General features: G+C 39.2%; 2 protein-coding genes across 3 annotated transcripts in view; one reads left to right on the top strand and one right to left on the bottom strand.

The window, feature by feature from the left end:
• Positions 1 to 418: 418 nt before the first annotated feature.
• Positions 419 to 8,396, top strand: DHRS9 (dehydrogenase/reductase 9). The gene is given in 9 exon segments (XM_030486378.1): positions 419 to 445; positions 4,124 to 4,222; positions 4,224 to 4,269; positions 4,272 to 4,448; positions 6,070 to 6,240; positions 6,243 to 6,324; positions 7,070 to 7,233; positions 8,081 to 8,195; positions 8,197 to 8,396. Coding segments are annotated over 9 exon segments (1,005 nt in total). The 5' UTR covers positions 419 to 424; the 3' UTR covers positions 8,327 to 8,396.
• A 348-nt stretch (positions 8,397 to 8,744) lies between these two features.
• LRP2 (LDL receptor related protein 2) overlaps positions 8,745 to 14,985 on the bottom strand; it is a 124,736-nt gene continuing 118,495 nt past the window's right edge. For both annotated transcript variants that reach the window (XM_030486367.1, XM_030486368.1), the window contains exons 77-80: positions 14,603 to 14,722; positions 14,403 to 14,510; positions 13,267 to 13,338; positions 8,745 to 12,168 (exon numbers count right to left, since the gene is read on the bottom strand). In XM_030486367.1, coding sequence (XP_030342227.1) covers positions 12,007 to 12,168; positions 13,267 to 13,338; positions 14,403 to 14,510; positions 14,603 to 14,722 — 462 coding nt within the window. In that variant the 3' untranslated portion in view covers positions 8,745 to 12,006. The remainder of the gene's footprint in view (positions 12,169 to 13,266; positions 13,339 to 14,402; positions 14,511 to 14,602; positions 14,723 to 14,985) is intronic.

The following is a 14,985-nucleotide window of genomic DNA, read 5'->3' as shown; positions in this document are numbered from 1 at the left end:
TCAAGACAAAGCACAGATCAGTCCTTCCCAGCCGAGTAGATTAGTCCTCCCTAATGAGTCTTGACAGTCCCCAAGGCTCTGTAGATTACTATATATAGCCAGCAATGCTTATACAACCTAGGTAGTATAGGCAGGCATAGAGGATATACAGAAGATTAATATTAAGTAAGTTCCTAAGGCAGAAGCATCACAGCACAAGTCATTACCAACAGCAGAGAGGGAGGCTGTGCTAGCCAGTGATGTACAGGGATCAGAAAGCACCACCAGACACAGAATTTACAGTGAGATTTCTTTTTAAACTATCACCATGTGGGTCTTGGTGCATAAGCTTATGAGTTTGACTTGGGCTGTTTCTATGTTACGGCACTGGAAATAACTGGTGAAGGCAACTCATGAGCACATGGAGCTTGCACTGAGCTTGCAGATGCCTCCTCAGAATGTAGTAGCAGAAAAACCGAACTCGTGACTATTGCTATAGTGAGCAGTGCCCATTATATGCATTTGCAGAATAGCTAAGAGGACAAATTAAGCACTTGGTTTTGAGTGCACAGACAAGAGAACGTGCTGTCCCTTCCTTTCTAGAGTGATTTTAACAATTGTTGCTTATCTAAGCACCTACAGGGTCTGAATAAAATGCTAAGTCAAATGTTCTTCCTGGCACCTGGAATCTTTCCCTACTCCTTTATTTTCAATTACTGAGTCAGTCACCTATGAGCTTAGAGGATTTTATTTCGCTGGGTCTTTTACCAATGCTGTGGTAAAAATCTAAAATGCAAACCATACAAGGAAACATACAATCATGCCAAAAAATTAGCTCCTATTACACCAGACTGCATTCGTCTCCCTGCAAAATGCTAAGTAGGAGATTTTGGAGATGTATTTCATTTAAGGTGATGTGTTAACAAACCTCTTATCTGTTGACTACCAAACTGAATTATCACGCTGACATTTTTAGACAGCATACAAAATAGCACACCTTTTCCATGAAACAAAAGTGCAAAGCCCTGCATGTGCAGGAATAGTTCCCTTAAGAGTGGGAGATGTGTTTGTGCCTGCATATTTGTTCAATTTGTTAACTGAAGACCAGGGGTTTTGTAGCTCTGGCATGATGACTGACTCTTAAAGTTTGTACTTCCTAGACTCTGGAGAGCTGGTGGGTGATCTGTCAGAGCACTGTCTAATACCAAACCTCCAATGAGTGCTACATGAGTGCTGTTTCTGAAGAACACCAGTCCTTAAATTTCCCCTTGGCAGTTCTTCCGCAGCATGCCTGGCAGGTTGCTCTAACCCACTGCAGAGCACTGACTTCTGGAGGTTTGCACTGCTAGCACAGGGGTGGATAAAGGAATCCAAAGCACACCCAGATCCCAAATTTCACCCCAAGCTGATGTTCTTCGGCACAACTACCAAAGCAAACTTGCTGTGGGAGTAGAACAATAACACCCCACTTCAATACAGTCTATGTGCTTCAGTTTCTTTTAGTGCAGAGAAACACAGGGATGTTGTATTTTGCAGTCATCTAAGGATCCTAAAAGGGCTCTTAGCGGACTCATGCTGCTTTTCTGGTGTAGTCATGCTGCTTTTCTCTAAAATCAATTGCTTTTATAATGGCACTTGTCTAGGCGTAAGAAGCTAAGCTCTATCCTAAGAGTTCTCAATTTGCCAGGCAAATACCAAAGTTTTAATGGGAAGTAGAATTTGCCTTTAGCTATTTACTAGCTACATTAGTAATCAGAATTCAATATTTATGAAGATATATCAAGACTCTTGAAATATCATGCTGACATTTTCACTGGAAACACACTCTGCCACTCCAGGCAGCTATTGCAAAATCAATATGCTCCTGGAAGACAAGTGGCTTTTTCAGTGCCCCGCAATTATCAAGCTAGAAATATTTTGCATAACATTGTACATTCATGGAACTAGACAATTTTCTTGGAAGAAAATTTTAACTGAGATTATTTCCTTTGATTCTGATCCCAGACTCCTTCCAGCAAAGACATCATTTAGCAGAATAAATACTGTCAGAAGACTCCAGCAGAGCAAAACTCACCATGGTGCTCAGCATCGAATGTCCATGTGTTACCAGAGAAGGAGCACTGGTACTCAGGGAGAACTAGGCAGTTACGGATTACAGGCCTAGGAACACTGGTCCAGGGCTGATAGGGAAAAGAAAAGCAGTGGAGGCTCCACACACAGTGCTGCCCTTTCAGATGTTGCCCCTAGAGCCACTTGTCTTACAGCACTTCTGTGCCAATTATTGCTACCTAAACACAGGGACTAACAGCCACCAGAGCAGTCCCAGATGTTTCTCTTTCAGACCCAAGTAGGCATCCTGGCTAAACACTCCAGGACTTCTCCACAGAGCTCAGTTTCAAATTTTACCTGCTTTCCAGGAGTGCAAACTCACTGCCCAATGCTTCCTCCTACAGCACAGCCAAGGAAGGCAGGTGTGATTCACAGCTCCTGTTTCCAACTAGGTTAATCTTTTCCTCAAATCTCTAATTAATTAATTTTGAATTGGGAAAAGGTGAACTGACTCCTAAAATGATGTATCACAGCACCAGCTTGCTGAGATTTATTGGCATGGAGTTACACCTGCTGGTAGCAACTCCTCTCTGTCTCTTTCTGTCTAGCTCAGCTCCAAATTCTAACTCAGCAGCCAATGGAAATGTCATTGCCTGGCACATCTCTGCAAATGGACGGGGGGTATCTGTGATCGGCTCCTGCAACATCCTGTTTTCAGACTTCATTTTTCAGCACGGAAGCCTGAATTAGCCTGAGCTCTTTCACACAGTTTTAATGGCACTTTGTCAGAGCACACTCTGTGAGTCCTCTCAGAAAATAAATGTCACCAACTCAGTGAAACATTACAAAGATGATTCCAAAGTGCACACATTCAGGAACACTGCAATCCTTGTCAGACTTAACAGGGACATTCACAGCAAAAAAAGCTAAGTATCTAAGTGAAGTACCTGAACTAGAGGGGCTGATTACATCAGCCTCAAAACAACAGTGAGGTGGACTGCTAAAATAACCAGTGCAGCCCAGGAACCAATCTAACCCCCCAAACTATCAGTGGGAGCCTCCCTTAGATTGTAGTGGAAGAAGAAGCAAACTCTTATCTTTATATGTTTTCTTAACATTATAAAATGAGAGAGCATTAATCAGTAGCTCAGAAGCCCATACTGATGGCTACTGAGGCACTCAACTAGGTAAAATAAGATCATTAAGTGTCAATGAATGTTGTCACTTGTTATCATTTATTAGCTATGTGACTAATTTAATGAGAGTCCAACATTCATTCACTATCAGATTCTGAGATTCCTTCCATTCCTACTGGGTGAGGGGACAGCAAAATTTAGAATCAGAATAAATCCAAATCACTCCATGAACACAGTAGGAACAAGAACACCAGACAGGCTTTAGTAACCAGGCCTAATACACTACCCTACATAATACATTCTAGTGTGCTGCCTAAACAGGCAATGAAGGAAGAGGCAGAAGACTCAGGCATTGCCTCAAAGTCTATCTTCTGTAATGGGCAGAGAGCAGATCACTCAACATCACACAACATGAGTCACATGACAAATCAGCCATCGAACCCACCACTACAGCTTAAGCTTTTCTGGTTGTTCATAGGGTCACTCTGCTTCCATGCTACAGATTAGAAGAGCAGCCTTGGTGTCATCATAAAGGCAGTCAAAAAGAATTATCTTTCTTCACAGAGGAATTTCTCTCTCCAGTATTAGCACAAATAATCACCGATGTCCACAAAAAACCCCAGACTCTATTGTGAGAACTGATGCAGTCATTCCCTTCAGTCTGAAAGGTCCTGAAAGGACATGCCTGACTAGAAAGATTAGTCAGCAAAGCTTGAAAACAGTGGAAATCTATTGGAGAGGAAAGTAGGGAAGGTTTTGCCAAGGCATGTATTATTCATTGATCCCGATCACATTGTGCCAAATCTTCCACCTCTGCTTTCCTCTAACTTACAGTGAGCTGGAAGGGAGGCAATTAGAAAAAAAAGCCCTTTATGGGAATTGCATCTGAGGAAGTTGGTGGGTTGGCTGAGCACATTCGCTTCATTGCATTTCTAGATCATTAACTTATTTGCTTGTAGCTCTCAGACTCACTGCACATAGCAATTCTGGCTTCCATACTTTCCCTTGCCATTTACTGGCTCATTAGAGACAGTCACAGAGTGAGAAACCTGAATGGAAAAGCATGTGTTCATGACAAGTATTGACAGTGGACTTGGAAACTCACTAGTAAATGGCTTGACTAAAGGGGAGTTTGCGTCATTGTTGCATGTGTCACAGAAAAAGGAGGCCAAGAACTACAGTCCTGCTCCTTGCTCTAACTGAAGACAGTGAACCTGAACTTAGCTGACCCCAACAGCATTGCCAGGGCTGTGGTGTTTGTGACCAAAAAGACGGCTAGCAACGCTAAGTGGCAAGGTAATTTCCCCCCAAAATTATTCAATATAACCAAATCTGGTCTAGCTAAAAGTTCTGGTGCCTCTCCACTCTCCACAGAAGCGTATTTTGTCTCACTGATGAAAAGCATTCACTCTGTCATTTCTCAAGTTCAGAGATTCTGTCCAGCAATGCTTTTGGGCTTTCCCTCACTTTCACCAACAGGGTTCCTAAAAATCTAGTTTCCCAGTCTATTAAAACCAGATCATCCCTAGTTGTGTTTATCAGACTCTTTTTGGTGCAGTTGAAGAATATCAGCTGGGGGAGGAAGGTGCTAAGTAGTACCAGAAAGAATTTTCTTGACAATAAATCCAGCCCACACAATTAAAAATGGCTGGTGGCGGGTTTTTCAGCCTTCCTCTAGTAAACAACAGAGTATTTTTGCAGGGCTGAATGAGTCCAAATTTTGCAATGCACACAACAACAATTGCACTGACTGTAACAGTTAAACACTCACCACTTCAGCCAGTTTCCTTAGAGCTGTTACATAGGTACTATCATACACCTCTGCGAACATGTCTAAAAGAGGAAGTGTTGTTCCTTGGGTGTCCACTTTGAGTGGAGATAATAACAAGAATTAAGTGTTGGTTTTGGCAAAAGGTGGTAAAAAAATCTGCAAGGTAAACATACTAAGCCATGGCAATACACGTTTCCTTCTCAGCACTGACAGCTGAGACTAGATGTTGTTAAGGGCTGCCAAAGGGGATTGCAGCACTGCAACTGCCATCAGTAACACACAGTTATGCTAAATATTCAATAGGCTTGTTAATTAATTAACTAGCTAAAACAGCAAAACATGTATCTTCTACCAGTAGGACTTCCTTCTCAAAACTTGTAAAACACTGTTGGCCTCATCATGAGGGTTCCAGACACTTACTAAATGCAGTGATTAGGGCAAGGACAACATAATTATTAGTACTTACCTCTTCTGGCAGGTCCCTGCTTCCAGCCTGAGGAAAGCTGCACGCTGTCGGTGGGGGTAACCACTGCTGACACTGTCACCTCAGTCTGTGAAACTCTTTATGAAGTCTGAGTGCTGGACTTTCGGCCTCTGCCTTCAGGCGCAGGCTGTTCTCAGCAAACTCTTGGAAGTGTCACTATTTATCTAAAGTTTCTCAAGTAATTTATAAGGTAGTAAAGCAGTATTATCAATACACAGGGTTAAGCTAATATCTTCAGAAGCATTGACTAATTCCGCACATCAGGTTCAGACCTTTAGACACCAACCAACAAAAATCAGACTTTCATCCTGACTATTTGATTTTCACAGGAATCTAAGTGCATAGTAGGAGCCCACATACTGGAATGGATCTGGATAATAAAGCCCAGTATGGTGGTCTGTATCTCCAACTGAAATAGTTTCCCTTTAATACTTTACCCATACTCTTTTAGAGCCATTGCATAAGGCCTTCAGCAAATTTTCCCAAGTGTACAGAGTCGATCATACAAGCAAACCCCAGACAACTGTATTCACCTCAGTTAGGTTTTTAAAGACTCTCTGCTTGGTTCTCAATGGTGCATATGAAACTCTAGGGTAAGATACTGCCACATACTGAAATAAATGGGTTTGCAATCCTTTGTAATTTGTAATGCTTTTTTGGCTTGGTGAGCAATGCTGAAGGAACAGCACTTGTAGCACCCACTGACTGGCTGAGGATTACAGACTTCCACTCAGTGCTGGATGTTAGTCTGATGGAATTGATTGAAATTATGCTCAAGCTTCTGCCACTTCTGGAAAACGCTGAGGGAGGAATAGCTAATCTGATGCCAAAGGCCTCATGGCTTTTGTAGGGGGTGGCTACAGACTGTCCAAATAAAGCATGGAAGCTTTCTCTCATATCTTACAGTGAGTAGCTAGAAATACATGCATGAATCCAAGAATAGATTCCAAATCTGCTGAGGAAGGGTGACTGTATGTTTACCCCTCTCGTTTTCTCTATGGAAATCTTGCCTCAACGGGGAAAGGCAAATAAGAGGGTATTGGTCATTTGTTTGGGATTTCAACCTCCAGCACTGAACAGACCCACCAGGAAACTGCACTGAGAAAAACTTTCATATCCTGGACAACTGGCTAGCAAGAAGCTTTTGGGCATTTTATTGCACTAAGATTTAATCACTTAACCATAGCCATTTAACCACATGATGGAGAATAAAGTTCTAATCCAAATGAAATTTTTGCTCACTTTTACTTTTTCCCAGGCACTTTAATAATATGTCTCTGCTGGAAGCTGAAATGATGCAACATCATTTGAAAGAGTCTAAAGTTTTAGCTTGGTAATACACAGCTAAGATGCAGCCGGCTGCTGCATCCGTGCATAAGTCAGAAACAAAGCACAAAGAAAGCTGTGAATGTACCTGACACTGTTTGTTGGGTTTTTTTACTCAGAGTTAATTGCCTGCTGTGCTTTTATGGGACAGATACACAGCTGTGAAGCTAACCTGAACATCTCAAAATTATTCTGACATTTGAAGAATCAAAGTCTCAAATACTCATTTCTATGTGACAGACTTTCAACTTACTTATGTTTAATGGTTATGCTGCTATTGAGTGGTCAGGAATGGCCATTGGTGTTTGGGTTTTTTTCCTCTGTGATAGAGATGCAGCATTTTGGACTGAAAGTAAGCATTGTTGAGCATGGTTTCTTTAAGGCAGGAGTAGTTAATTCAGATGTCATCAAGACATACCTCTTAAGATGTTCGAACAGACTGACTCCTGAGTTCGGGGACTCCTACAGAGAAAAATACGTTGTTGAATGTAAGTAGCAAAAGGACTGTATGAAAGCTCAGGGGGGATATTATCAAAGTATATAAATATCTGAAGAGAGACTGTAAAGACACAGGGCCAGGCCGTTTTCAGTGGTGCCCAGGGAGAGAACCCGAAGCAATGGGTACACACTGAAACACAGGACGTTCCTGCTGAACATCAGGAATCATATTTTTACTGTGAGAGTGACTGGGCACTGGCACAGGTTGCCCAGGCAAGTTGCGGAGTCTCAATCCTTGCTAATATTCAAAAGCCATCTGGACATGGTCCTGCGTAACCTGGTCTAGGTGACCCAGCTTGAGCAGGGGTCATTGGACTAGAGGTCCCTTCCAACCTCAACCAATCTGTGATTCTGTGAATGTTTGTGGAACTTCCTTAACGTTCATTAAGAACCCATTGCTGACTGTCTTGGACTATATCTACGTTAGATAAGGCCTGTGCTATTAGTTCCTATAAGAGATTGGTGAGATGTGATGTCATGCCACCATCCTTATTCCCTCCATACTTCAAGGTAGAATGCCCAGGAGGAATGAACTGTGGTGACCATATGCTGTTTATGGCTTACTGATATCTGAAAAGTTATGCTGAGTCATGCTACACTTACTGTACAGAAAGAACATCTGGCTCACAATATGGGCTGGGGAGGTTTCTGTTTGCTGGGCTCTTGGGTGTTCTGCAAGCATTCTGGTCTCTGCTCTGTTGTAGCTCAACTGCTCTCAGTACTCGAGCCAGTAGTTTAAAGCAAGCTTGAAGCTGTAGCCAAACCTTTGAATATAAAGAATCCTCTCTCAGAGAAATTTGCGCATAAATTCTTTCAGATTTATTTTCCTCATCACAGGTATAAAAGCTCAAAGATCATCAGCAAAAAGACTGTGTGACTCTGATATTTCTCAGCTCATAAAATGCATGGCACATGCCCTGATAGCAAAGTACCCCAGGACACGATACAGAGCTGGATGCAAAGTTCTTCTGGCTGTTTTTCTCCTAAGCCCCAAGCTGTTTATCTGACATGCTGCCGTGTATGACATTTCCAGCTCCAGCAGCTAGTGAGAGATCAGTTCCTGGAGTTCTAATAAACATATAGTATTAAACTAGTATCAGTTCTGCGGAAATAAATGTTAATCCTCTCAGAACCAGACATCCTCTTCTTAATCAGTTACTAGACTGCTTAAATTCTTTTCAGAAGACACTTCTTCCACCTCCCACCCCTCCTTACCTGGAATTTCTGAGTTTGCAGATAGGCGTGTAAATCCAGCATGTTTTTGAAGGTCATTTTTTATGCTCAGAAGTGATACCTCTATAGGATCTCCATTCCTAAAATATTCAGCTACAAAGCTAGTCAATACTACTCACCCAATAAGAAGTTTTTAAATAAGGAAAATAAATTCACTAAAAGAATCAGGTTTTCAAGTAGACTTCATCAACATACAGGCTGCTAGTGAACTTGAAATAAAACAATGGTCTTTCAGAACATATATCTTATACATGTACCTTACAGAATGTATTTAGTCAGATTTAGTCATTTATTTCATGGGCAGTTGATCATATTCAGGAGTTGCTAAACTTCACAAGCTGCTGAGCACAAGACATGAAAACAAATGATAAAGCCCAGCTATTGCAACATATTCCAAAAATTACAATTGCAGTATTTGACCACATCTAATCATCTGACTATTCAACTGTGTAGAAATAAAACAAGTTATTTTACAGATATGAAATTACAGGGAAAAATCAAAACTACATTGTACTCCATTACTATGCAAACAGAGTATCTAAACTTGTATTTAAACTTTCTGCCTAATAATAGCTTAGTATATGAGGCAAATATTAAAAATAACATGCATTTACATTTCTTTCATCCTCAGTTTGCTCTGCAAGTTAAAAGTATGATTATTTCACTCATTAGATGAAACAGGATCATTAGCATATGCTATGGCAAATTAGTTCGACTGTACAAAGAGTATGTTAAAAACAATGAAATGCTAGTTCAGGTTGCTGTGCCTCTTGTACACTATTTCTATCTGTTAAGCTGTTGGCCAGAGGCTCACAAACTGGTGTTCCTGGAGATATTAAAATTGAAGGGGTAAAGGTTTTATTTGCTAAAGACCTGCACTGGTGATTAATCATTAATGTGCAATTCAATTAAGCTTACAAAAATACCATGTGCAGGTCAGAACTCCAAATGTAAGAAAAGGAGTTTCATCACTCTGTGTGTGTAAGAGGGGATGGGGCATGGGGTGTTTGTACATGGACAAGAAAGGGACAGAATATAAAAAGTATTTAGTAACCTGTAGGTATTTCATTGGTTCTATTCTCTGGCAAATGGCTTCAAGAATAAATTTATTTTACTTCATTTGATGATAAATACTTGGAAGAGAGATAGTTCTCTCTATCTGGCCTGACAGCTTTAAAGAGAATGTACATGAAAAAACTTAATGGTCTAATTTATCAACCATATAGTGGCAGATTACAGAGACTTGCTGAAATCCCTAAAAATCAGCCTTCTTTGAAACAGAATGAGTCCAGAATTCAAGAATCCAAGCAGGGACAGTCCTCATAAGGGAAAAAGAATACAAGTGAAAAACGAAATTAGGAATAGAATCTAAAGCTTCTGTTGAACAAAGTACAAAAAGTAAATTTTAGATAAGCAGAAGGGTACACTATGGTTGCTACTGAGAGGAAGAGGCCCAGCTGAAGATTAGGAATCCTTCACCATCAGGAATGTTAAACAATCAAATCTACACACTACCTATCTATACAATATAGCCGGGATGGTTTTCTTCCACATCTGAAAAGTTAAAATTATTATGGGGGGAAAAAAAGTAACTCTGATATATGGCTGACATATTAGCAGTTTTCTCCAAAAATTATTCCAAATCTTTCTGTTGACAAAGACTATTCACAAAACTGATGCTATTTTTCTTATGGTATCAACTGGAGGCAAGACTTGTGGAAATGTTAGCCCTGCTTTCTCTCTTTAAAAAACATTGTGAACTCTTTCCTTAAGAACAGCAACCTGCCTTTCAAAGACATCCTTTCTGATAGCCTTATAAGTGTGTATGCTGTGTCCCTGATTCTAAGGAATTTTTAAAGCACTTAGATGTGCAAGTTAATTGAACTAAGGTTTCAATTGTTTGTGTCCATACTATATTGAAAGTCAGTCTCCTACAATCAATAATAAGAGTTTCCTGTTTCAAGCGCCAGTTTATTTAATATGTGTAATGGGGCAGTTTTCACTGTGATATGATGTCAGTGATGTTATATCAAGAACTTTAGACAGTTGTGTGAAGCAGTAAGCACTATGCTTATTTGACTTTATCTAAAACACTGTTGTTTTCATATCAGTGCACTGAAGTCTCCACAACTGAAAAAAGTACACAAAGCCTTGACACAAATTGAGGAATAAGAATGTGATAAAATAATACATTTATTAGATTTATTCAGCAGCATCATTTTCCAGTTGTCTTTTCTAATCAAAGTACATTACAAAGTAATTATGAACATTCTAATTAGAAATAGTAAATATTTTGAGAACTCAGTTATAAACCAATCAAATAGCAGACGTCTCAGTGATTATAACTTCAGGAATCTTTAAGTTATATGAGTAGCTAGGCAGCAATGCTGAATAACATGCTCCTGCAGCGGTACTCAGAGTTTCCTCACATGGTTCATGTTGTGGAAACTACCTTGGCTAATTAATAGAAAAGCTAATAAGATATACAGTATATTCTGATGGAAGGATATAGAAATAACCAAGTAACTACAAGGACTGCATTAGTATAAATTGTTTCCCTTTCTATTAATGTTCACCTCAGGAAATAAATAGTCAATAAAATTAAATTTTCACATTAAAAAACCTGAATAATTTCTTAAATGAACCAATATCTTTTGTATTTTGCTATTTGGAAATAAGCTGTTACAGAAATCTAGCTACTTCATTTAATGGTAGAAATTACTTCCAGAGACTCCAGCCAAGAAGAGAGCTATTCCACTGATGAGCAAGAGAAAATCTTATTAAATTAAGTACTCATGGCACTAAAATCTATCAGATCTTTTTAGGGACACTATTAATGCAATGGTGTTAATTGGAACCTTGAGGAAAAAGTATGTGTTTTATGGATTGAGAGGAAATTGTTTTATCTCCAGCAGTTAAAATATTGTAAGAACAACATTTTGCACGTTCAGCAAAATGATGCTACATTGACTCTTCCATTTTTTGTTTAACACAAGATAAACAGAGACAGCCATTTTTACATAGAGTAGTATATAAAATAGGTGGTAAAGATGCCCCGAGCACCAGTAGAAGTTTCAAAAGGTGCTGTTATAAATATATACTCTAAAGATCCTGTAAATCAGTAATGTTCCTATAGTTGCCTTGTTTGGTTCTTTTTTTTCTTACTTTAAGCATTTATATAATGAATTTATCCCTAAAGATAAGACCAAATTCCATACAGATTTCTACTAGCAACATCACCAAACAAGATCATCTTTCAAAAATTTACAAATATACAGTATATTTATAACATTACTTTCAGACAGCTTCAGTGCAAAGATATACATATAGTACATCACGATAATTGTTCATAAAAATAGAAATTGGCATTTGTCAAAAAAACAAGGCATAGTTTCAACATACATATCCAGCCATTGGCTAAGAGATGTATGTATTTTTATAAAGCATTTGAATGTGAACCTTACTCTTCTGTTTATAAAAAATATATGTGCAAATGGATGTGTCTAATTTTCCCTAAATCAGTTACCTAGTTATACCACAGAGTCCTCTTTAACAAGACTGGCGGTGTCTTTAAACGTGTCTTCTGTTGCTGTGTAAGATAATGGTTGGTCTCTTCTCAGCGTAATCTTGGGAGGCAGTGAAGGAGAATGGGTAGGGACACTTTCCGTGTCTTGTTGCTGTTCCTTTTCCATCTGAAACAATAATCATAAAATCCAAGTTTACATTCTAATGTACAAAATATCAACCTTAACTTTCAGAAATGTGAAATAAATATCCAAGTATTTTTCTAAAGTCAAGTGTCATAGTATAAGTTATTTCTGCATATCACTGCCTGTAACAAAATCAAATGCTAATTTCACCTGAGATAGTACAGCTGAGTAAGTACACTACTGCAAACTTACTCTACATGCTGAGACTTCTATTTTAATGCTTTATGTCAGGAGTAGCTTGGTGTATCTATATGCACATACATGAATGTAGATAACATTGGCACTACTACTGTTTGTAAATAATTACATTCATTAGTGTTGGGGAAATGAACCTCTGGCTTCCTGAACGCACTCTCTCACTTTGTTCAAGGATTAGAAACCTAAATTCTTCACAAATGACAGCTAGTTTTAGTCACTGAGGTTCTGAAGTCACGTGGGCCATCTGGAAATTTTAAACTGTAAGGTGAAAAGGGCTGGAATTACTGGCTCAAGTCAGCAGAACTCCAAACCTTCGTGCCCAAGCTAGAGAAGAATTCCTCCAGCACACATACCACCCCCTGGCACACCATCTTAAAAGAACTGTCTCATCCATTATAGATGAAAAAAAAAAAAAATAAAAATAGGGCTGCTATAGAAACAGGGCTGCAGTACACAGAGCTACTGAATTTTTGCGCAGTGCTGAAGCCAAGACTGAGAAGGCAGAAAAAGACACTTCGCTCCTAGGGCAATACAGTCACCTCCCACTTACACTGGACCCCGAACTGTGCTAAAATGCAGCAGAAAGCTGAAACCAGCACCCGAGATCCCAGAGCAGGAGCTGGCCACAGTGCTTGGGCTGGGAATGCAGAGATGTGGGCAATGCAGCTGTGCTGCCTGAGCGGGCTGCCTGCTGAACAACTTCTGCATAAGACTTTATAACTTTTCCCAAAACCACTTCAGTCCTACCTTGACCTGGGCTGGAATTTCTCTGCTGCTTCACTTAGAAGCAGAATCTACCCATAATCTTTATACTACGAAAGCAACAACAAAGTCCAGCAGTACATTAGCTGAAAAATAGAATTATACAATATTAAGGAATACCTCTGCATATATTGGGTTTTCAAAATTAGTGTTTTGTTTCATTTTTCTCTTGAAGAAACTCCACTTTGATTCCTGTAACATAAAAATTATTAGAACTTCACACATCTTTCTCACAACTTCTTTAGAAGCAGTATCACTGTTGTTGGATGTGATTTCACTTGCATTGACTGCTGACTCAGCGATTTCAGCTGGATGTTCTTACATTACTGTGTTGCAATTCTAAGCATGGGACCCAACTTTTTTTCCTGCTGGATTTTACATAAAGCAGTATTCATGAGGCTAGGCCAGAAGTGACTAAATTAATCTAAGGAAGCTTATCATTCCAGACAAATAGGTCAAAGAGGAAAAATGTCTTGAAAACAACACAAGAGAAATTACTGAGGGACATGAAACTACAACAACAGGTTGGCAGAGCTTTTATTTCAAAATGTCCTGCAAGAGCACATAGGATAGAACAAGTGTCTTAAATGTCCTTGCTAGAACTTTTAAACATGGGTAAAGTTACAAATAAATGTGGAAAAAAAAAGAAAAAAGACAGTACACTGACTATATGTCTTATTTCAATTTTCTGTACCAAAAAAGCCCCCTGGGTTTTCACTATTTTAAAACAAAATGTAATTTTTCTTGGGTTTTCTTTTCATATATGCTCTCTGCTGCTTCTATCAAGCTATAATTCATGAAGTGTTTACAAATAATTGTTAGAAGTCTGAAGCAAAGCCTTAGTTATAATAATTACTGCTGGGGACCTGTAAATGAAAATTTACAGCAGTTACATTACAATTTTCAGACTAGTTTCTGCCCTCAAAACAAAGCAAAACAAGCAGTGAAAAGAAACTCTCTGTTTCAATCTACTCAATTCAAAATAATTGGGTGGGCCAGGAAGAAGCAAAGGTTTAATCCAAATACATCCTCTACTGTGTGCCCTGGGCAATTCTATGCTTTTGCTGCTTTTCTCTTATCAAACTGTTCATTATAAGCTTTTGTAAATATGGTCCAGTTAGTTGGACTTGATGTACATTATGTGCAACTCCACGGCATTATTTACAGAGAATTGAAACTCTATTGCAGCTTCCCTAACAATTTAATTTCCCTGCTTCGGAGCACAAAACAAACAAGACAGCATTTCTCTGTCCTACCTGAGGTGCATCTGTACTCTGAGGAAGTTCCTTCGGACTAGCAGCTATCGCAGAGGCATACACAGGATTTTCAAAATTTTCATTTTCCTCACTTCCAGCTGCTGCTGCCTGCAGGAGAAGGAAAATTAACACTCTTCAAAGAGGAAAAGAAGGTTGTAAAGGAAAATGAAAGGTGGAAGTCAAGCCTAAGTTTCTCTTACACGTGTTGGCCAAACAACCGTAACTGCACTGGCTGTGCTGGCTCCACCATCCCTGGTTGCATACATTGGATTTTCAAATGTGATGGGCTGTTTCCCTGACTCCACTGCAAAGTTTTCATTCTATGAAGAAAAAAAAAAAAGAATTAAACGAAAAATTTACTTTTAGTCCAATTCTTCATCTCAGGGAAAATGCATGTTTACTTTTACATAGGCTTAGACGAAATCCAGCATCTGTTAAAATCATAATGTTAGTTTACCATCCATTATTTTACTCCCTGACTTGGCAGCCTGGACCATTGATTGTTCCAATATTATCCCATTTTCGAGCTGGACAAAAAACTCCCCACATTTCAATAACTGACTTGAAGTATTTTATGATGAGG

This window comes from Strigops habroptila, chromosome 5 (assembly GCF_004027225.2).
Source record: "Strigops habroptila isolate Jane chromosome 5, bStrHab1.2.pri, whole genome shotgun sequence".
Classification (NCBI taxonomy): Eukaryota; Metazoa; Chordata; class Aves; order Psittaciformes; family Psittacidae; genus Strigops; species Strigops habroptila.
This window is presented reverse-complemented; position numbering and strand designations above follow the sequence as displayed.